General features: G+C 42.2%; 2 protein-coding genes across 2 annotated transcripts; both read right to left on the reverse strand.

Moving 5' to 3' along the window:
• Positions 1-12992, reverse strand: plekhd1 (pleckstrin homology domain containing, family D (with coiled-coil domains) member 1). Its single transcript, XM_080480193.1, has 13 exons — positions 12409-12992; positions 9313-9406; positions 9151-9240; positions 8856-8932; positions 8658-8749; positions 7887-7939; positions 7117-7211; positions 6939-7032; positions 5971-6179; positions 3593-3725; positions 2708-2852; positions 2193-2336; positions 1-1351 (listed from the first exon to the last, which is right to left on the reverse strand). Exons 1-13 carry the CDS (start codon positions 12561-12563, stop codon positions 1194-1196), a joined length of 1539 nt encoding a protein of 512 aa, XP_080336319.1. The 5' UTR covers positions 12564-12992; the 3' UTR covers positions 1-1193.
• A 1600-nt stretch (positions 12993-14592) lies between these two features.
• Positions 14593-22210, reverse strand: slc39a9 (solute carrier family 39 member 9). The gene is made up of 7 exons (XM_080479397.1): positions 21653-22210; positions 21293-21401; positions 18939-19142; positions 18186-18260; positions 17942-18027; positions 17604-17738; positions 14593-17173 (listed from the first exon to the last, which is right to left on the reverse strand). The coding sequence occupies exons 1-7, from the start codon at positions 21746-21748 to the stop codon at positions 16940-16942; spliced, it is 939 nt and encodes a 312-aa protein (XP_080335523.1). The 5' UTR covers positions 21749-22210; the 3' UTR covers positions 14593-16939.
• Positions 22211-22930: the final 720 nt, after the last annotated feature.

The following is a 22930-nucleotide window of genomic DNA, read 5'->3' on the forward strand; positions in this document are numbered from 1 at the left end:
CAAGGTTCAAAGACAGCTTTATTAGTATGAAGGCATGGACATGTTCCTCTTCCCTCCTCCTGACACGGGGCTCAGTGCTGCATCATCAGTTCTTTTTAAGGTGAGACACAACAGGCTCATGAATTCAGTCAATTTGAGTTTAACACGTTAGTATTAGAACATGAACGGTTGCAACGGTGGCTTTAAGGTCAGATAGTTCAGCTTAACTATAAAATAGAAAGGATTAAATGCACAGAAGTCACTTTCTTAAAGTGACCTATAAAACATGTAATGATTCAGATTTTTTTTTTTAATGTAAGCTTCAAAAAACAGACATTTCTGTGTTTATTATAGAGGAATTGGTGAATTTACGTGCGTAGATTTCTAGTGAAATAAACCAAAAAAGAAGTTGCTTTAAAGGTAATGAACAATACATGGTCTTTTGTCATAAAACTCTTCTTAATATACAAAAAAAAAAGAACTTGGATTCAAATTTTATATAAACGCTTCCCATGTTTTTGAGATTTGGAGACGTGTGAATACATGCTGCTGTGATATACTAATACTTTAATTAAAACAGTAAGTAAAGTTTCAGGGTTTCACTTGTGCCACATGTGAAGAGAGGAAGTGTTAAACTGGATTAATTGAGGCGTGTCGTGTCTCACCTTGACACCTGTAACATGATCAGAACCGGCTTGTTCTGCTGACTGGATCGGAGGAAAGTTTCAGACGGTTGATATCAGATCCACGAGTGTGCGTGTTGGTTGTTTTCATCCCACCTCCAATACCTTGAAGTTAAAACACACAATCTGTGCAAAGAATCAAAACCAGAGAAATAAAAACTAACTTTTTTTTTTTTTTTTTTCAAGCTGGCTTTGCATCGTCTCGCTATCGACTACATTTCACTGTCGCTCTATGAGACTTTAGAAGATAAAGAACTACGACGTGCTGCTCCGGAGCTCTACGGTTTAACATAAAGTCATTCTACACAGAAAATAATGAACTTTAAATATCAACAGCAAATGTTTAGTTTGATCTACGTTTGTAACTTAACTACTTGTCATCCAGGTCCCAGCTTCCTGCTGACTCGGCGCTCTCAGAGTTTAGCTTGAAGGTTTGTGTTAACGTGACCCGACCCGAAGAGATTTACATTCAAGTCTAATAATCAGTTGGTGGGTTTGGGGATCGGGGTTTCTCCGTGGTCCCGCCGCCTCTCAGCACTCGGCGGCGTCCTTACGGGTGATGATCTTGTAGACGCTCTCCCTGAAGCTGCTGTCGGAGGTCAGCCGCCTCGCCGTCTCCCTCAGCTCGTCCACGCCGCCGCCGCCATCGTCGTCTGTGTTTGCGACCGCAAAGGACTTGGAGTGTTTCACTGTGGAGACGCAGAAGAATGGCGGGAGTTAGTGGACACAGCGCCAGGCTCCAGAACCAGTTTCATGTAAGGAAGATTTCTCAAGCAAAGAAAAACTTGAGAATTGAAGGAAAAGAAGTCGGGTCGTTTTAATTGCGAGTCGGGAGGGAAAACAAACAAACAAACAAACAATCGTTTTGCTCATGAAGTAAATCCACAAGTATGACGATTAGATACGTTTACGGATTTTCTGTCACTTTTATTCACATGTAGTGACGTCAAACATTAAGGTCCCTGACAGGCTCCAGTCTGACCGAGCCACCGAGGAAATTGTAAAGATTTCAAAGAAAATATTTTTTTATTTATTTATTTTTATTTTTTATATATTTATTTATTTATTTATTTATTTATTTATTTATTTATTTATTTAATTTATTTAATTTATTTATTTAATTTATTTGGATAAAATAGTTTTAAAAATAAAATAAATACAATTTAAATAAATCAATGAATGTTTTAATGGTAGCAGACCAAACACAACACAGACCCGAGCTGATAAACTAGCATTAGTCTCCAGGACGATAAGTGGCGTTAACATTATTTATCATTTAATTTTTAGTTTTTAACGACCTTAAACATCCTTCTACAAGAGTTCCCTCTTTTACCGTTGTTCAGATATTTATCCATGCGTGTATGTTCCACATAATGGCTTCATTTTACTGTTAGATTTTAGTACCTGGAGTTTTATTTACCACCGATGGGAGGAAAAATAAATCAAGAGTCTAAGAACCGAATGTGAATAAATGGATTGTCCTGCAAAGTCTCGGGGAGACTGACGACCTGTTGGTGGCGCCGTACTCACACCAGTGGCGTCTGGAAGCTCGCCTCTGGATCCGGCAGCTCTTGATTCTGCGAGCGGCGGCTTTGTGAAGATACACGGCGTTCTTCATTATCGCTGGGAGCTTGGCCTCGATCTCCGCTGCACAGATGCACTCCTCGAAGAACCCTGAACACACACACACACACACACACACACACACACACACACACACACACACACACACACACACACACACACACACACACACACGTCAGTCAGCAGACATCATAAACACACATAAACTGGATTGAACTTCAAAATAATGTCTGTCATGCAGTATTTCTGTAGAAACACTCACAGATCTCATTAGAGAAGTTTTAAACTGTGAGACACATGAACACAACTCTACACGTGTGTGTGTGTGTGTGTGTGTGTGTGTGTGTGTGTGTGTGTGTGTGTGTGTGTGTGTGTGTGTGTGTGTGTGTGTGTGTGTGTGTGTGTGTGTGTGTGTGTGTGTGTGTGTGCGTGCGTGTGTGTGTGTGTGTGTGCGCTCTCACTCCTCAGCTGGGTCACGTCTCCCTTCATCTTCTCGTCTCTCTCCCTGGTCCTCTCCAGAGCGTTCAGGCCCTGCTCCAGGCCCTGCAGCGCCTCCTCCGCCTGCTTCAGCCTCTTCTCCAGCTCCACCCGAGACTCGATCTCCGCCTGCGCAACAAATTCACTTTTTTTTTCTCGAAAATTCACGGCGGCAAAGATGGAAGAAGAATAAAAAATACTCTATATAGAAAAATATTTTTAAAAAGATGTAAACATTAACATAACAACCCTGTGACTGAGTGAATAGACAAATGATGCTGGTCGGTAAAAACAATATCAGCAAATACACAAATAAATAAACATATGGTAAGTGGAGGAATGCATGAGGTATCAGCTCATATTCTACATCATTAAAATAACTGACTCGTGCAGTGGAGACATTTTGAAAGCCGTGTCTATTTCCATGGAAACTGCAGAAACGATGTCATGTTGGGCCACTAGTGGGCGCTGTTTGTTTTTTGTAGTGAAGCCACACACGTTCACAAAGAACAATACACTATAAACATTAACGTTTGTGTCGACAGAGAACTACAAAACTACAGAGAAGCACAATAAAAGTACAACATGTACTGGGAGTCGTGTTGTTATCGATCCATAACGGAGCTCGTTTGAAAACTTGTATTTTCTGTAGTTCCGGGATCCATTGATGTCGTTTAACAAAAACCCAGAACGCAGCAAAAGGTTTAGCATTTTGTCATGAAAACATTTGAAATGAGGACATGCGTGTGTGTGTGTGTGTGTGTGTGTGTGTGTGTGTGTGTGTGTGTGTGTGTGTGTGTGTGTGTGTGTGTGTGTGTGTGTGTGTGTGTGTGTGTGTGTGTGTGTGTGTGCGTGTGTGTGTGTGTCACCTTGAGCTCATTCTCGGTCTGCTGCTTGTCCACACTGAGCTGGGAGAGCGACTGCTGCAGCGTTCGGGCCTGACTGGAGTAGAACTCAGTCTCCTGCTGCAGAACTTTGGCTCGCTGCTCGTTTTCCTTCAGCCTGAAGCCGAGAGACAAACGGTCACTTCTGCTGGAGCCGCGAGGGCCACGGGATCACTATGGGGATCACTATAGGGATCACTGCAGGGATCACTATAGGGATCACCATAGGGATCACTTTAGGGATCACTATAGGGATCACTGCAGGGATCACTATTGGGATCACCATAGGGATCCTATAGGGATCACTGCAGGGATGACTATAGGGATCACCATAGGGATCGCTATGGGGATCACTATAGGGATCGCTATAGGGATCACTGCAGGGATCACTGCAGGGATCACTATAGGGATCACCATAGGGATCACTGCAGGGATCACTATAGGGATGACTATAGGGATCACTGCAGGGATCACTATAGTGATCACTATTGGGATCACCATAGGGATCCTATAGGGATCACTGCAGGGATGACTATAGGGATTACCATAGGGATCGCTATGGGGATCACTATAGGGATCGCTATAGGGATCACTGCAGGGATCTCCATAGGGATCACTATAGGGATCACTGCAGGGATCTCCATAGGGATCACTATAAGGATCACTATAAGGATCACTATAGGGATCACTATAAGGATCACTATAAGGATCACTATAGGGATGACTATAAGGATCACTATAAGGATCACCATAGGGATCACCATAGGGATCACTATAGGGATCGCTGCAGGCGTTACGCTCTACTGGAGCCACATTCAAACAAAACGCTGTAAAGTCATTCCCAGGATGAAACAAATAATTAAAGAGGAGCAGTTTAATCTGCACATTTCATCACTGTGATTCTGATTTTGTTCAGAAAATTAAATTCCTTCATCATAGTTCTGCCGGTTCACTATAGAAATATTACTATTTGTGTTGTCAGTGAATAAGGAAGCAAGTGATTAAGCAAATAAGTTTGTAAGTCAGTTAGTAAATAAGTTATTAAGTAAGTAAATAAGTAATTAAGTGAGTAAATAAACAAGTAAATAAGTTAGTATGTAAATATGTTCATAAGTCAGTTAGTAAATAAATAAAAAAGTCAATAAGTAAATAATTCCTAAGTCAGTTAGTAAAAAATTAAGTCAATAAGTTAGTAAGTAAGAAAACAAAGTGATGCTTTCCATTTCTCTGCTTTCTCATGTGAGTGAGGAGGATTTTTATTTTCCTGCTAGAATTTGGCTTTAATGTGACGTTTGTCATGTTTTTCTAATAAACACGTTAGAATCTCTGAGCAACAAAACTTGTGACCTTTGAAACACCTGAATGTGATTTGGAAACACACACACACACACACACACACACACACACACACACACACACACACACACACACACACACACACACACACACACACACACACACACACACACACACACACACACACACACACACAGCAGAACATTAATTGTGTGCGGTCAATACCAGATGCCTGTAATATCCCACTTACTGCCAGCGATCAATGAGCTGGTTGTTTGAGGGTCGATACACATTTCCACTAGTTTCATCCTCGCCGCCATCAGCATGGAGGAGCGGCGTGTTTAACTCTTTACTGGAACTCCTCGCTCCACATTATCAGAGAGTCAATTAGAACCACCGCAGGAAACATTGAATCTCCTGTCAGACCGGCACCACATTTTTTTTACATGTTCAAAATAAACATATACTGTGTATAAATAACTATGAGCACTGGAATAGAGTGTGAGTTATGTTTGGACTCTCAGGACATTAATACCTTAAAAACATTTGATGCCATCACACCTCAAAATCTATCAGACATCATGAATGTGTGCTTCATCTGTATTTATTCAATAAATCACAAAGGGGACTGGTTTCATAGTGTGTGTGTCAGTCAATATAAAAGTGGAAAGATATTATGAGTAATGTAAGTAAATCCACAAGGTGCAGGGAAATCATCATCATCATCATTATTATTATTATTATTATTATTATTGTTATTATTATTGTTGTTATTCTTATTAATAATATTATTATTATTATTAATATTATTATTATTATTATTATTATTAAATGCTGCAGGTTAAAACATCTGTTGTACCGTCGTTTGGCTGCTTATTTTATTATAAAATATACATCTATATTCCCTTTATTTCGCTGTATGTTGAGATTATTCCCATGTATGGGTAACTTTTGATATTGATGCTCATTGTAATTATCTATGTTTTACATATTACTTTGTTTTAGTGAGTTTTACTGATATAAAACTGTTTATTTGGAGTCTTTGTATCTGTGCTTGTGTCTCTTACTTCCCCTCGGCCTGCTCCTTCTCCCTCAGCAGGATCTTCATCTGCTCCTCGATGTGTCGCAGGTCCTGCAGCAGGTCCACGTCTCCCAGCTCCTCCTCCTCCTCCTCCTCCTCCTCTTCCTCCTCCTCTTCCTCTTTCTTCTCCTGCTTCTCCTCCTGCTCCTTCACTCCCAGCAGCTCCAGGGTCCGCTGCTTCTCTTGCGAGAGCTCCTGCAGGAGAAACACCCACAACTCTTCAATATTTCAGAGTTCATCAAGATCACTTCACTTTTTAACTTCAGGAGCAGAAGAAAGACGAAGAAAGCGGAGATGAAATAATTTGGAATATTTCCCAGTAATAACCTAAATGATCTATAATGAAACGTAGTTATTCTGCAGCGACTGGAGCCAGGTTCAGTAAATCAGCAGATATATAGATATATTGAACTTTAACCTTTAAAGCAGGGCTGTCAAGCGAGCTGCGTCGGGAAAATTATGCCATAAATAACGTTTAAATTTAAACTTTAAAGTTGGTCTTTCTTGTGCTGCAAATTATTCGCATTAAAAATGTCAATATTTTCACAAAAATCAAACAATTAGTACTGAAAATGACAACAATCTCAACATAATGAAACATTCTGGCCCAAAATAAAGTGAAAAGTCAAATAAAAAAAAACCTCCTTCTGAATCTAAACCTGCATTAAAGCTCCACAAAACTAAAAAGACGGAGGATTGTGCAGAAAGGGGATTTTCTGATGTATAAATCCAACCTTTTAAAGGCCAAAAGCAGCGCAGTAATCTACTTTTATTTTGAAATGTCCTGTGCCGTAACGTTTGGACCGTGTCCTGGTTGTTTTCCCTGCATGGGGACTTTTATTGACGCTGTTTGGTCACAGCAGCAGGACCCGAAGGGTTCGTTACACAACGCGGGTTCAGATTCCCCCACGGCGACCCGAGCTGGTCGCCAACACAGGAAGTGGGTCCCGGTACCTCGATGGATTTCTGCAGCGTCACGGTCAAGCCGCTCAGCTCCTCTTTCTCCCTCTCGACTCCCCTCAGGGACTGGGCCGTCCCGTCCAGGTCTCTGCGGGACAACGATGCGGGGTCAGGACGGGGGGGATTAACGGGAACGACGAAAGAATAAAAGACGGAGCGGGCGGAAGTTTACAGTTTGATCTGCTCCTGTTCGGCCTTCAGCTCCTGAACGACTTCCTCAAACTTCATCTTCTCCTCCTCCAGGATCTGATTGAGACGCTCCAGCTCCTGAACACACAAGTTTCTCTTTCAATAAACTTCTTAACTGAAGCTTTTAAGGGTTTTTTTTCCCGTATTTTTGTTTCTTGGTTAATCTGCATCTGATCATTAGAAGGAATGTTGGAGTTGAAATTAAGAAAAGTTGCATTATTTGACCAAAAATGAGCTGCAGCTGCTAAAATGAGAGAGAAAAGGGATTTTGGGACGTTTCCGTGCAAATAAAAGCAGATAAATAAAAAAAAGCTGGTACTCCAGTGAAACCTGATCGCTGGAGGAGAGACGAGCTTCACAGTCCAAACAGGGAAACACTGTTGTGGATCACATTTCAGATCTTTGTGCAGAATTAAAGAATCTATTAAAGCAAAATAATCTTCTTCTTCTTTTTTTTTTCATTTTTAAATGCGACAAAATTAAGATGGCAAATATGAGGATTGAATGGACGTGCTTCCTGGTGACGTCAGTTTTGAATCAAGAAGTACTATTAAGAACAGAATATTGTTGAAACTGCACTTAAAATAGTCTTTTTTAATTTCTTCTTACCTCTCTGCACTAAAACGAAGTGGAGTCGTCAGGATTTCTGGGATATTTTAAAATAATTGTAATAATCTGGACAATTGAAGCTCAAACCAGGCTGAAGTAGACGAAGTATTTCAAGATAAATGCTGATAAAAAAACAAAACAAACCTCTCGTTGGGCTCTCTGATGACTCAGCTCCTCGGTCTCCTCCATCAGTTTATCTAACGAGGAAAAAAGGAGGGTCAAAGATAAAATACACCAAAAGTACCTGAGATAAAAAAAAATGGAATTAAAGATCCCTAAGATAAAGTACGGTGCCTAAAATGCAGAGCAAGAAAAAATAAGTGGAAATTAGTTAAAACAGAAAGCGTGGTATTTGTAAGACGGATGGCGGTGGGAAAAAAAAAACTGTTCTTGAACCTGACAGTTTTACATCTCAGGGTCGTATTCTGCTAAATCCACTTCCTAAAGGTTTTCCAGGAGTACTCATCGTCCCCATACCTGGACTGACGCCCCAGAAGTGAAGACAGTCTGTCCTCTCTGTCCCTGGCTTGTTTCAGGTTTTAAAAAGTGTGTTGCTCCAACCAGCCAATCAGAAATCAAACCCTATATAGTGTCATCGGGGGTTTAGCCAATCCCAATCAAGGTAGGCCCTCCCTTTGACTCCTCCCACAATTAGGCAGCTCTGCTCTGGCACATGGCACCACGAGAGGAAGTACTTCCTCCTCTTCCCAAGATGGGCATGCGCGGGCGGAGCCAGTCCAGCTCACACAGACACAGCAGATTCTGAATGCAGCTCCTATGATCGTATATTCTAATGGAGGAAAATTAATAAACTTTGAATCCAAAGTTTCTGGACCAACGGGACTCGTGTGTTGAAAAGCTTAATAACGTGACATCTTAAATTGAAGCTCGTGTCCTGAGGTGGTTGTTGCTTACCCAGGTACTCCTGCTTCTCCTTGGCCAGCTGAAGCCCCTGAGCCTCCAGACTCTCGATCATGGCCTCGCCCAGCTGGGCGTTTCTCCACGTGCTTCAATTCAGAGAAAAGATCACAAACGTCATGACCGGTGGTCTCCGGCAGCTCGTCCCGCTTCTGACCCGTCGACTTCGAGCCGAAAAGTGGAGGAGAAACTCACACTTTCCCCGAGTCCTGGAGCATCTCCATCCACTGGACCTGCTCCTCCTCGGACTCGGCGGCGAGGACGACGGTTCCCTGCAGGACCGGCACACATTAGATATCACCAGCTTTCCGCCGGCCGTGCAGTCGATCCATCACGTGTTGCGGGTTTGATTCCAAGCCGACTGAGCAGAAATGATTTGATCTCGGCTCTAAACTATCGACTTTGCAGGAAGACAAGTTAAAGCTACTTTTGGATAAACGTGTAACAGCAGATCTCGCCACGCGGTTCAGCTTGGGGTTTCGGTTCTTACGGTAAAATCCTCCAGGTTGACGACGATGGCGAACGGCATGCCGGCGTCGTTGCTGGCCGACACCACACATCCTCCCAGAGGAATCACGCCCTGAAGAACAAACGGGTCAAAACCTCCTCCTCCAGTGTGAGATGGGCGCTGCGTGCCGAGGCGGCGGCTCACCTTGGGGTGGATGTTGAAGTACCTGTTGGTCTCAAAGCTTCTCTTCTCGCTCTCGGCGTAGTAGAGCAGGAAGCTGTCTTTGATGATGAAGAACCTTTGGGGCGAGGAAGACAAGGAGAGCAGCAGCAGGTCAGAACTGTGGGCATCCTGGGAGGAATCGACGTCTGCAGAGATTCTCTGGACGAAAAGCCACAAGAAAGAACTTCTACCGCTGCAAGACCACGGATTTCTACACATTCTAACTCGTATCCTAGAACTTAAGCCCTAAAACCAAAACCCAACCCTAAACCCTAACCCCTGAACCCCTACCCCTTTTCATAAATCTTAAACTCTAATCCTGAGCCCCAACCCCAAACCCCTAAACCCAAACCCCAAACCCAACCCTAAACCCTAACCCCTGAACCCCTAAACCCCTTCCCCTATTCCTAAACCTTAAACTCTAATCCTGAGCCCCAACCCCAAAGCCCTAAACCCAAACCCCAAACCCCAAACCCAACCCTAAACCCTAACCCCTACCCCTATTCCTAAACCTTAAACTCTAATCCCGAGCCCCAAACCCCAAACCCTAAACCCAACCCTAAACCCTAAACCCTAAACCCTAAACCCTAAACCCTAAACCCTAAACCCTAAACCCTGAACCCCTAAACCCCTACCCCTATTCCTAAACCTTAAACTCTAATCCCAAGCCCCAACCCCAAAGCACTAAACCCTAACCCTAGACTCGAACCCCAAACCCCCAACACCTAAACCTAAACCCCAAGTTAGTAATGAGTGAGGAAGTAAATAATGATAAAAGCACATGCAAGTACAGCAGTACAGTAAACAAGAAGGAAAGTGAGTCAGTAAATAAATACACTGGTACTGTGAAGGAATAAGAATACAGTTACTGTAACGTCGTCACAGTAAATCAACACAAAAGTAATGTAAGTAACAAGTTGAGTGAGTGAGTCAATAAGTTAGTTAGTAATGGCGAGTAAGTAAGTACACAAGGACAGAAGGATAGTATGCGAGTTTCTAAGTAAGTACAAAGTCAAAGTTAGTTTTGTCAGTACGCGAGCACTGAAAGTAAGTACGTAGGCCAGTGAGTAAGTTAGATAAATACTGTAAGTACTGTAAATGAAAAAAATAAAGATGTTTGTTTGGAATTAAGGTTTTCTTTGAAGATAATTAATCTTCTGAAAAAAAGGGATTTTCTATTCATATATTTCATTTTTCATAAATACAGAATGACGCTTCTTTAGCGATCCTCAGATTAACGCCGAACGTTTCTCCGGGAGTTCCTCCAAAGCGGCCGGGCGGAGCAGCAACGGCTGGAACTCTGGAAATAAGAAGCGGCTGCAGTTTGCGAGCTGCAAATGGCCTCTGGATCCCCTCTTGTATTGTCGTTTTAAACTCTTACGTAAGCTAAGAGCATTATGGTGACATAAGGTGCCAATCCAGGCATTTTAACCAAACATACAGTCTGATACCAGGTTAGACGGGAAACCGCGTGTGGAGGAGTACTTCCTGGTACTTATGTAAAGCAGTAATCTAACACAACACATGGAAACAGAATCCCACCAGAGATATCTCACCCCTGTTTGACTTACCCCCCCTTTATTATTATTATTTTATTTACATATTATTCTTGTCTGTTTATTGTATTTTCTAATATAATTTAATCTCCTTTTAAAGGTTCCTGTCTTTTAATATTGAACTCATTTGACTTAATTTTTTCTCCTTTTTTACTTCAGAAGCACGTTGAGCTGCATTAATGTCTAAACTTCATATAAAAACAAGTTAAAATTATTATTAAGATGATGATGATTATATTTACCATAAACACTCAAAAAAAATCCTCCCTGATTACTGCGGTTCTCATCTGGATCAAACCTGTTTTCTGTTTTCTTGAGTCTTAAAATGTCTTTAAAGTCTTAAAAAATCCTTTTAGTTCACAGATCCTGTTCTTATACCGGCGACATTTGTGAGCGATTTGAGGAAACTGTGCGACACGACTCAAAAAGCAACGCATTTGTTCGTCTTTTAGGGTTTATTGGAGAGATTTGAATACTTCTTTGTGACATACTGACTATTTAGCATGGCTGCCATCTAAAATCCCTTATAAATATCATGAAAGAGAAAACAAACTAAACTACATTAAAGCATTAATTTAGAAAATATCTGTATTCACGAGCTGAATGCAACAGATTTTATTACCCTGGATTATTTCAAGACAGAAACGGTCCAAGAAGAGAAAGAGCACAGTTCATTTCAAAGTAAAAGTCCACACAAGACTCCATACTCAAATTTAACATCGACAGACAATCTGGATGTAATGTATTTCCATCTCTCATCTTTACTTTACTTCATTTTTTCCAACAGGAATCACAAACATAGTGTGCCTCCATCACTTTCTTGTTTCCTGGGACGTTTTTCTCCTCTTCCTCCTCTTCCTCCTCTTCCTCCTCCTCCTCCTACTACTACTTCCTGGTCAAAATAAGTCCCTTTTCCCCTTAAATTCCACATAACTTACTCCTTAAAAGCAACACCTGCATGCAGAGCACTGTAAATATCTCTTTTCTAATCCTTTTATCTTTCCTTCTTTTAATTCATCTTTATTGTTGTTGGTCAGCACTTTGAATTGCTGAAATCTACAAAAAGTTGCTTTATAAGCATCAGTTTGAAGCTGAAATGAGAAAAAAAAAAAACATCCCAAACATTGTTTTTATAGTTGTATAGTGGAATTTAACAAAACAAAAAAGAAGAGTTTGATGTTTTCCCACCAGTTTTAGGATCATTTTTCATGGTCAAATGAAGTTCTAAAGTCTTTTTAATCATTAAAAAAGACAAATTTTCTCTCATACGTCTAAAAAACGATCTCTGTCCTCACACACACAAAGCATCCCATAATGAGAAAACACAATATTACTACATTATCATCACATTTGCTGAATTTAGGACCATTTAAACTTCTCAACTGTTTGAAATCCAGAGGGATTTTCTCCGAGTTTGTTCAAGTTCATCCACAAGCTTTTCCCCTAAAGTGCAGAAGCAGATCTAGAAGTATTGTCCCCCCCTCCCTCCCTCCCTCCCTCCCTCTCTCCCGACCCTCCTCACCTGCGGGACCACTTGGCCGACGGCCGTCCGAAGGGCCTCTTCCACAGCACGCCGTGCAGCTGCACCTTGGTGCTGATGTCCAGCCCCTCGCAGTCCGACTGCTCCATGGACGTCCAGGGCGAGAACAGAGAGTTTCTGGACGCAGACGAGAACATCCTCTCTGGGTTCCCCTAACTCTGGCGGGGGGGGGGGGGGGTGACGACAAAAAAAACAAAAAACAAAAAAGTCAATAACAATTAGCCAAACACCCGATGTCACACACACACTAATCCCAATAGGTCACCGGGGTGGAATAATGCAGCCGCCAATACACTCATCAGCTGGAGGCAGACTGACGGCACAGCAGAGTGCTGCACAGGATGACAGGGAGGGATGGAGGGAGGGAGGGAGGGACACTCACAGGAGAGAGAGAGAGAGAGAGAGAGAGAGAGAGAGAAAGTGAGCTAAATCTGAAGCCGGTCGATATATATTCCAGCCAGTAAAAGCTGTTATTCAGATTACAGTGTGAGCGGCCGTCTCCAGCTCTTGGCAGGTATGTGAACTCTCTCCATCCATCTATTCGTCCGTCCGTCCGTCCATCCACTGTATTAGGCAGAACATCTGTGGCAGAAGTTGTCGTGCAGCTTTGGAGTATCAGATTAATTCACAGGACATGTGTCGGAGCGGATTGGAGAGCAGATTATGAAGCTACTGACGGCTCTGCTTCCACATCCAGGACCGAGGGAGGGCCGGCGTCTGCAGGAGACGCAGTTACATCAGTGAGCCAAACACATTCAGGCTGTGGGAGGAAAACAACATGAAGGGGGAAAAATAAAAAGTGTTGGAAGGTGAGGACAAGTTGAACCTGGTGTACAGCCTTGATAATCTCCATTAAACGAGTCATTTCCTCTCATTTATTCACCTTTAAACCCTCACGTCTCCACAGCTTTAGGTTGCTCTGCTCAATTGGCAACAAATCCAGAGTTTTTCTGGTGAGAAATCGTGATAAAATAGGATTAAGTACCTTACAAATTAAGAAATTCTTTGTAAAAGTGGTAAAAAAAAGTTTTTTGGCCTTGAATGCATGTTTTGGACCACACACACACACACACACACACACACACACACACACACACACACACACACACACACACACACACACACACGAACCGGGGGATTCTCAGTGTGAGCCGACGGTGCCAAACACTACACACAAGCAAATGATTGGAACACACCCCGAAATACTTTCACCAGTTAAAAAATGTTTTAATTTATAGTTGTCATAAAACACGTTGCTTCACAACGGATGATCACAATCAAGAGTTTGGAAATAAGGCCAACTCAATGTGGAATGACAGAAAAAAATAAAATAAATTAAAACTAGGAACCTCTTCCTGCAGCTCTGTCCTGATCCCGGCAGGCCTCAGTTTGTGCCTTTATCTCTTTGGTTCAGACGGAATATCTAAAAGGCATGCTGCTGTCATTTCCTGCATTGGCTCACATGAATAAGTGAAGACGTTCAGCAAAGACGCTTTAACACGTAAGAACACTCACCAAGATGTCTACATTTATATTTTTGGGACAGATTTTGAGTGTTTGGATCTTTTAAAATTCAAATTTGAGCCCATGAAAATGCAAATGTGAGTATGTGAACATTTGCGTTTCTTATATTGCCGTTATCAACAAATATGCACTAAATAAAGGTCAGATTATTGTTCAAATGCCTCGGGTGAATCAAATGTGCGTTAAAGATAAAGTACATCAGATTTTTAGCGGCAAAACAGCCTAAAAGTATGAGAAGGACGCAGAGAAATTTATCAACGCTAAGCACTGCCTGGTCAGCCCTGCAATGCCAATTTGTAACACAAGGTGGTGTTTTGAGTCGAGCTTCCTCTGTTCCTGCAGGAACAAGACATGAACTCGCTAATGCTGCCCAGTGAACAATATTAGCATTAATTCAACCTTAAACAGTAGAAATAAAAAACTTCTGCATTCACTCAAAACTTATGAGTCACTATGTTCGACAAATAAACGTAAGTGTGATAAACCAGATATTTCCTCTATACAGTTTCACGAGTGGCTATAAAACCCAAAAGGAACAAACCGAATCAGAACTTTTCCCGTCATGAATTTAGCACATAAAATTCAAGTAACACAACTCCCTGGCATTAGGTGGCAGTAGTGAGTCAGTTTGAGTAATTCCTAAAGGTTCCAGCCTCTGTTGTGTTTAATATTAATCCTTCATGTTTCCGACTCCATGTTAGATTTACACGCCAGCCCAACATGCTAATCTCTGTAACTTAATTTACATCACATCAGTTTTATGTTTTTTTTTCACATCAAAGCTCATTTCAAACTGAAAACATTACGTACTGTACCTTTAAGTTTTATTTCAGCTAAGCTGAAAATATGAAAACATTGAGAATTTAAAAAGAAATAAAAAGGCAGCTTTATGTCTTTGTAATAAAAAAAATATTTTTAGCCCGATTACTAATGAGCAAAGATCAGAAACTTTACATTAATCAAAGCCAGAAGTGCTTTTATTTTGAATACCACAAATTCAATTATTAAGCTTATTTTTCTGGTCAAATCACTTCATAGGAAACCCTACAAAGATCCATGGTGGCCTCTTAATTTAAAGTTTGATAAATAAACTATTATTTTCTAGGCATCATTTTGGATATTCTCCAATTTGGGGGATTTTGTTGGCATTTGCTCCTTCTTCTGGATTTGAGTTCAAAACTCAAAAAGCAGCAGCTGATTCCGGCAGGTTTTTCCCCCGTTTGGGAGAATTTAGATGCAACGTTGGAGATAAAGTGGCACAGAATGAGGCGGCCCACTAACACCCCAGTAAAGAGTCGTTCCTCCTCAACACATCAGCCTGAAGCCACCAACAGGTTATTTGTAAAACCGGTAAGATTCACACATGAAACGGCGACTCCTCAGGAAGTCTCCTGAACAAACCAGAGATAGAAATGTTAAAAAAAAAAGAAAAGAAAAGATGTATTTGAGAGTAAGAAGTCCCGGGGGTTTCACTGTACAGTTTACATACAAATACATACATGAGCTCTGCTGGGAGCAGGCACAGCCACACGTCCTCCGTTCAACGAGACGCATCCACCACTTCCTGTTTTAACGCTTCTGGAGCAGTCTGGGTTTGTTGTTTCCCCTCCCAGTGACACATCTTGATATGTGGATCACATAACATCCATAAGGAAAGTAATTCAGGGCCGATTCTTGTGGCCAAGTGACTCGTGAGTCTCGATGAGATTTCTAGATAATTTGTGCAAAGCGAAATCTGTGCAAGCGTAATTAGACTAATGCATGTTTTATCAACAGGGACCCGTAAATGTTCACCTGCACCTCAAGACTCCTAATGTAAAGTGGGCTCCAGTTTTGGTTTGCCCTCATTGAGGACTCGCAGGCTCCTTCCAGCCTGCGTCATGTTGTAAGTAATCAAATTTCATAACATGTGAATCCGGTAAACCAAGCCTGAGAGTCAAGACTGAGGGCATCAAAACACACCTTCCAGATATTTACAGGTCCTTGCAGATCAATGTGAATCTAATTACACACACATATCTTAAGTCAGCTAATCGAGATCCACACTCGGCTCTCTGCATGCACGCACAAGTCATCTTGCTGCCTTCACGGCCTCATAACAGAGCCTCTTGTTTACTACTTACTTATTCATGATTATTGCTGATCGAGATTCTCCTCGCACAAACCCTTGAATGCATCTCCTGAGCAGATGGTCCCTAAAAGGTTTGCACCCGGCGAGCTAATGCCCTCGACCAGGCGAATCCCGCAGTTCCGTTTCCCAGCTGCTGGGAAAGAAGAAACCCTCCACCACTAAATAAGTCGATTATCACTTAGGACAGGTCCGAGCACGCTGCTCCTGGAATCTTCTACAGTTACTTGAAAAGACGGCTCGTTGAACCTTCAAGCGTCAGTATCCATTAAAATACGTTCGGCTTAACCTTCCCAAAGGGTTCGGAGCGAAAACGTGAGCCGTGTCATGGAAATGGAGACGTCTTCTCTCTTTCAATGTAATATGGCACTTGTATCAGTTTAAATCTGCTGCTTAAGAGATTTACACTCTGTACAATTATTTAAAAAGAAAGAAAATGAGAAGGAAAAACAAAGAGTCACAAGATAAATGTCACTGCAGCGGGAGGAACTCCTGGTTCCTTCAGTTTCAACGAGCACGATGACGCGACACTGAAAACTCCCAGGTGACCTGAACACACCATGTTTGAAAGAAAATAAAAAAATTCCTGGTTGAATTAATGCAAACGCAGAGTAGCTGTAATTTGTTTTGATGACTCAGTAACTCCGCCCCCGCCGCCCCCCACGCACACACACATAAACACCACCCGCTCCCACGTTAAAGTCCCGTCGGAGGTCCTCTGGTCCTCCAGCGTCCTCAGCAGCCAACCAACAATAAGACGTTTCTTCCAGAACGCTCGAGGTCTCTGCCCCCGCTTCTCTTCTGTGCGTCCTGAGCCGGTGGGGAGGAGGAGGAGGAGGAGGAGGAGGGTAGGGGGGGGGTCTAATGGTGATGACCCACCGACAGCACCAGAGGTATGAGGCAGCCCAGCACCAGCGCCCCCACCTCCACCTTGCTGAGTCCCTTCCCCCCGTTGCCCCCCGCGGTGGCGTGGCTGTGCCCGCTGCCCCCCACCTCGGGGAGCACGTGGACGGTGGCCACGTAGAGGAAGGTGCCGGCGGAGAAGAGCATGGCCACGCCAGTGGCGTTGACATCCGACAGGGCCTCTTTGCTGCTCTGGAGGAGGTGAAACGAGAACGGGATCACGTCAGACAACAAGTTTAGACGACAACGTTTTTGCGTTCACGCAGCAGCATTTTGAAAACGAGTCTTTTTTTACATCGAAACGGCAGAAGCACTGAAGCCGATGTTAATATGTTGGACCACTAGAGGGTGTTGTTGTTCGAGTTCGTAATAAATTCATTCTTCATGTATGAAGCACAACACTGCTAAAGCTCTGCAGGTTAAACTGGTTTCTCCAAAACAACCCTGATAAACTTAAGTTGGTTCTTTTAATGGGACTAGAGCGGGTTTGCCTCGAGCTAAAGCACAAACTTTAGATGTACACGATGTGCCGGGAAGCTTTGTCTTTAAAAAAGAAAAAAGAAAAACTGATCAAAGTTTTTATCGGGAGCAGAATTCTCTGCTCCTAAACTTCATGTCTCACCTGGCTGAGCCCTAAAAATGTGAGCATGGCGAGGACAGGCGCCGCCAGGGCGAAGACCAGGAGGTGTTTCCGGATGCGGTTTCTCTCCAGCCCGGCGTGCATGAGGAAGGAGACCAGGCCGAACGCTGCAGGAGCCTGCACACACACACACACACACACACACACACACACACTGAGAATCACATTCACAGCTTCCTGCAGGAAACGGTGAGGATTTAAAAGACTGCTGAAACACCGGAGGCCCCAAGATACAAATCTGTCACTATATGAATCTTCTAATAGTGAGTCAAGATCTGAAATCTGCCGATCCCAACCCTCCTGCTCAGTGCGTTTTCTACCTTGTGCAGCATGATGGCTACAAAGACGATGAGCTGAACGCTGGTCTGAGACGTCGAGGCTGCAGCTCCTAAAGCGACTCCGTCGGCTGGAGGGAAGAAACACCGGAGGAAATTCAAGAATCAACATTTTCTCATCGATTTATGCGAAATCCCGACAAACACGGGAATTTTATTCGTCTGTTTACTGGTCGGAGGATTGTTTATCGTCAGTAGAAGAGAGGAGCCTCGTTTTATTAAAGCCCACCTGCGGCGTGGACCACCAGACCCAGGGTGGTGGTGATTTTTGAGGAGGAGACTCTTGCAGCTTCTGGATCTAAAGCTGATTAAAAAGAACAACACAAAACACCAGTTAGAAAATATTCTACCGTCTCCATCTGTCTCTGATTAATTCTGAATATCTGCGATGCTTCTTGACATGTACATTCATATCTCGAAGACGCAAACGACAATCAAAAAGAAATCTAATTAAAAGAGAAAGGTTTAAATACGAGTTTTATTTTTCATTAATTTAGCTTAAAATAAAAAAGAAAGCAAAATATTGGTCCTACCTAAAACAAGTTTTTTGTAATTCATCTAAATTCTATTTATTATCATAAAAGATTTAATATAACATGCGTATGTTTCTTTTTTTAATCTGTAAATATGCCTATTATTCTTTACTGTTATTATATAATCACTGTTCTTACAGGATCCATGAAGAATAACCTGATATGAGAAGTTGAAATAAGAATTCAGTGAAAACAACAAAACAGGAACTCTGCGTGAGAAAAAAACCCAGCAGGGCTTAATACAGACAAGTTAAAATAACATACATGTCTCATAATACTTATTATGTGTGAGTAACTCTGCTCATTTGTCACTTCTGGTTCAGTGGAAAACGACAGACTTAATGTCATAATCTAGTTTATGAAACCCACGTCACTGAGCGCAGCAGCTAAATGAAGGTATAAGAAACAGTCTGCAGGAGCCTGGCGGATGTTTGTGTTTCGCTCCTGACCTTCGGCGTTGTGAACATGAGAACTTCCGATCTGATCCACCAGCAGCATGAAGACGAAGCCCAGGACCAGCGACACGCCGATGTAGGCGTGCAGCTGCTCGTGACCGTGCTCGTGCTGCGTGCCGGCGCTCAGCGCCGCCTCCACGTCGGCCTTGGCCTGGGACGCCTCCACAACTCCAGCCTGGCCGGGACTGTGGTGTCCGCCTGCACAACCAGAGAGACGAGTTGGTCACTACTTCTCCAATGAAACCAACCTGAGTGTGTAAATATGACTTTGATCTGAACCTTGACCTGTTTGAAGAAGCTCCAAACTGTCACCAGACAAACAAAGTAGACATAACATTTGTATATTTGCTCTGGAGTACGTCGGACTTCAGCCAATTAACGATGGCGACAGAGGCCGTGATTTGTTTTTATCATTACAGAGAATAAACTGCAGGAAGCCGGCTGGAAATATTTACTAGAGAAATGCAAGCCGATGAGAGCAAACAAAGAAAACGCTCAACACAGAAAAACAGTTGGAAAGGGAGGAATTGAGGATTTTAACTCGAAAAAAAACAACCTAAAACAAAACACTGATTGGATTAAAAATGAGAATTGGAGGAAAATGCAGCTAAGATTAATCTTTCCATTCATTTCTACATTGAATTTATTTAACTGAGGGTCACAGCACAGCTGCAGATAATCCTGGGAGGCAGTGGGTGAAGGCAGGACACACACTGGACTGATCACATCTCCGTAAAACAGCAGATATATAAACACACAAATTCACTTTTACAAGCAATTTAGCAGGTAACATTATACATATGATGACAGACTGTACGAGTGAAGTGGAGTAGCTTGCAGGGACAACATGAGAAAAAAAAACAAGCAAAGAGAAATCAACTCGCAGGAAGTCATTTAAACTTATATAATTCGATTGATCTGAATGAGCAAGAGGTCTCTAATTCTAATCTCATGAGTGCAAATATTCAGGGTTTCTAATTATCACACACATTTAGCTGAAGATCGCTAATTAAAACAAATTAGGATGTTTCAGGACCAAACCCGCAATTTCCTGATACTTTTGATTAAGAAAATAACTTAATCAAGTGACGGAAAAAATTATTATAATTAAAATAATATATTAGGACTTTAATTCTTAAACAAGAGATACCAAAACTAGAAAATGACTTGATAGCACAAAAGCTTGTCACGTAACTGACTGATACATGTTCATCGAATTTAATTAATCTATCTAGGCATTTGGTGCCTAAAGGCATTTGTTTGTACGTATTAGTTACTTCCATTTAATTTCAATTCCCCTTCGATTTGCATGAAACAGAAAAGAAACAGCTTTTGACTACACCATCTAGGGTTGTGAGTTTGTAAAGGTTTAAGTGCAAAACCACAATAGTGACAGTAATGACAGTTCCAGACTATTTGCAGAGACTGAGCTGATATTTCAGATTAAAAGCATTGAACTCGGACTAGACAGCGGTGTGCTTTTCATTGCCTTTGGATCCACACAGCACGATGTGGCTCAAGATCCTTCACAAACATGTAAAAAGTTTAACTTCCTATTCCGTTATGATCTCAATTCAATTTTATTTGTAAAGCGCTAAATCACATCAACAAACATCTCAAAGCGCTCTTACAATGATAGAGAACAACAGAACCCAACTAAACCTTTCCAAAGCAAGCAGATGTAACTAGCAACAGTGGAAACCAGGAAAAACTCCCTCGTATGGAGAGAAGTTCATAAGAACTCCCTCTTCAGGAAGAAAGCGTGGGGCGGACCCTAGACTCTGGAAGGGCGGCCATCCGCCTTGACCGGTTGGGGGGGAGAAGTACATGGGATAGGACGGGGAGAGAGAGGAATAGAAGAGGGAGGGAGAGAGTGGCAGACAGGCCAGATAAGTACAAATACTAAGAAAAGTCTATGATGAGCGTTGGTCTGATGATGAACCAATCTCAGTCTGAAAAGATCTCAGATCTCGATCTTCACAACAAATCCTGACACAGAAACATAATCCCGATAATGTTAAACATCCTGCTTTGTCTGTCTAATGTTCTAGTTCCAAACACATTAATTTAAAAAATCATGTGTGACAAACGAAAGGTAAACAACCCGATCCGAGTACTTTACGCTGCAGTACTCACACCTAGATTCTGCTTTTTATGTGACAGTACTATATTCTTGACTACCATCTACATTTTCACTTTTATAGGATGACTCAATCATACTTGTAAAACCCGAGTGTGACAAATAAACCTCTTGAACCCTGGGATCTGTGACACTGCAGTTCGTAAATCCATCAATGTGTCAGCAAACTAGTTTTGGCAGGTTGTCGGTGGTGTCGTGTTTCTCGAACCTTCAAGGATTTCCTCATAAAGTGCGTGAACACCTTCGGGGATGATGACAGCCAGAGCGGTCCCACAGAGGAGCCCTGCGCCGAGGACTGTGACCAACTTCAGCTTCTCCTGAAACAAAGAGTGACACACAAACACAGTCACAGACCATGAAATAACCCATCATCTTCACACACACACACACACAACCTGGATAAATCAATTCAACCTGTGTGTGTGTGTGTTGTGTTCGTAAATCTTGAATGTATACTGTCAACTGTGTTTTGTTGAACTTCAACTAATCACAAGGTGGAAGTCACTCCAAATGAAAAGGCACTGACAAACAGGTGCATGGTGTGTGTCAGTGTGTGTCACAAACTTACCTCTGAGAAGTTGACTGCTAAAGGAATGGTCCCGGCCACGTAGCATCCCACCAGCATTGCCAGAGACAGCAGGCTGATCGAGCTGAAATCGTCCATGACTGCACCTTTTCCTCTTATTGTTGACAATCAACTGCCGAGCTACACCATCAAATTAACCCTTTTTTCCTCTGTGGATTCAACGCGGACTCGTATTCGTGTCCGCCAGGTGCAATATCATCCCTTTCAAATCCGAGACTTTCAATGGGTTTATCTCTTTCACGTCCCTTGTTTGCTTTCTAATAAACATCCACGTTAACAGACGCTGCAGCCGCTGGCCTCGACAGCGAAGCTAAGCTAACTAGCCGCGGTAATTATCCGGCTCAAGCTTCGTGAAAACAAACCCGCGGCGCGTCGAGTTTCCAGCGGAAAAAGCTGAGAGCCCGCATCGTTACTGCCAGAGTCTCCTCTCGGGAATTATATCACAACTCCCCGACCCGGTGAGTTGCTGACGGGGATGCTAACCGAGCTGGTCGGGCTAGCCGAGCATCTTCTTGTTTGATTGCAGACTTGAAGCACTTCCGGGTCGGAGGGTCGACCAGGAGCTGCCACGTCACTGAGCCACGCGCTGGAAAGGCGCAGGGCCCGTGGGAGACTATAGTTCTGACGTAACAACAACAACAAAAATAATCAGCAGAATCTACACTGCACATTCATTTTTTATTCAACGATCTGAATTTTAAATAGTTTATTTAAAAATATATATATAATTTGAAAGGCGCAGTTTGAACACACACACACACTTGTGATCAAATGAATTGTACCTTTTTTTTTTTTTTTTACTTTACTGCTTCCTTACTTCTCTTTCCAGACATGTTTAGGTATGTGTTTATGTATGTATTTCTAGATAGGTATGTGTATACATGGATATTATTCACTTCTTTTGTGGATACGCATTTCCATAAAATATGCCATTTACATAGATTTAAATGAATCAATTTAGATATATTGGCTTATTTGTTCTATTCAAAGTTAAATAATTACATTTCCAGGTGCTCATACAGGAGTATTTACCAGTTTCTTCCTCATATATTCTAGACTGTATGAATTTGGATTATTAGCCAAAATCATATTTTTTTCACATGTTAACTGAAATCTAAACATTTAAACTTTTTAAAATTTGACGACATGAAGCTTGCCAGGATGTCCCACCAAACTCCCACAACACACATTTGTTTACTCTGAATTATCTAGTCTTTATATATTGTTTATAACTCATGAATGGTTTTACACGAGCTTGAA

This window comes from Lipophrys pholis, assembly GCF_963383615.2.
Source record: "Lipophrys pholis genome assembly, chromosome: 14".
Classification (NCBI taxonomy): domain Eukaryota; kingdom Metazoa; phylum Chordata; class Actinopteri; order Blenniiformes; family Blenniidae; genus Lipophrys; species Lipophrys pholis.

What these genes read in the sequence shown, in the direction of transcription:
- slc39a9 (XM_080479397.1), bottom strand. Translation starts at nt 21,748, where the DNA reads ATGGACGATTTCAGCTCGATCAGCCTGCTGTCTCTGGCAATGCTGGTG. An exon ending in TCTGGTGGTCCACGCCGCAG is followed by an intron (nt 18,028 to 18,185) that starts GTGGGCTTTAAT and finishes TCTTCCCTCCAG; the next exon opens with CCGACGGAGTCGCTTTAGGA. An exon ending in CATTTTTAGGGCTCAGCCAG is followed by an intron (nt 17,174 to 17,603) that starts GTGAGACATGAA and finishes CACCTCCTCCAG; the next exon opens with AGCAGCAAAGAGGCCCTGTC.
- plekhd1 (XM_080480193.1), bottom strand. Translation starts at nt 12,563, where the DNA reads ATGTTCTCGTCTGCGTCCAGAAACTCTCTGTTCTCGCCCTGGACGTCC. An exon ending in TCAACCTGGAGGATTTTACC is followed by an intron (nt 8,933 to 9,150) that starts GTAAGAACCGAA and finishes CCGGTCCTGCAG; the next exon opens with GGAACCGTCGTCCTCGCCGC. An exon ending in GAACAGGAGCAGATCAAACT is followed by an intron (nt 7,033 to 7,116) that starts GTAAACTTCCGC and finishes GTTGTCCCGCAG; the next exon opens with AGACCTGGACGGGACGGCCC.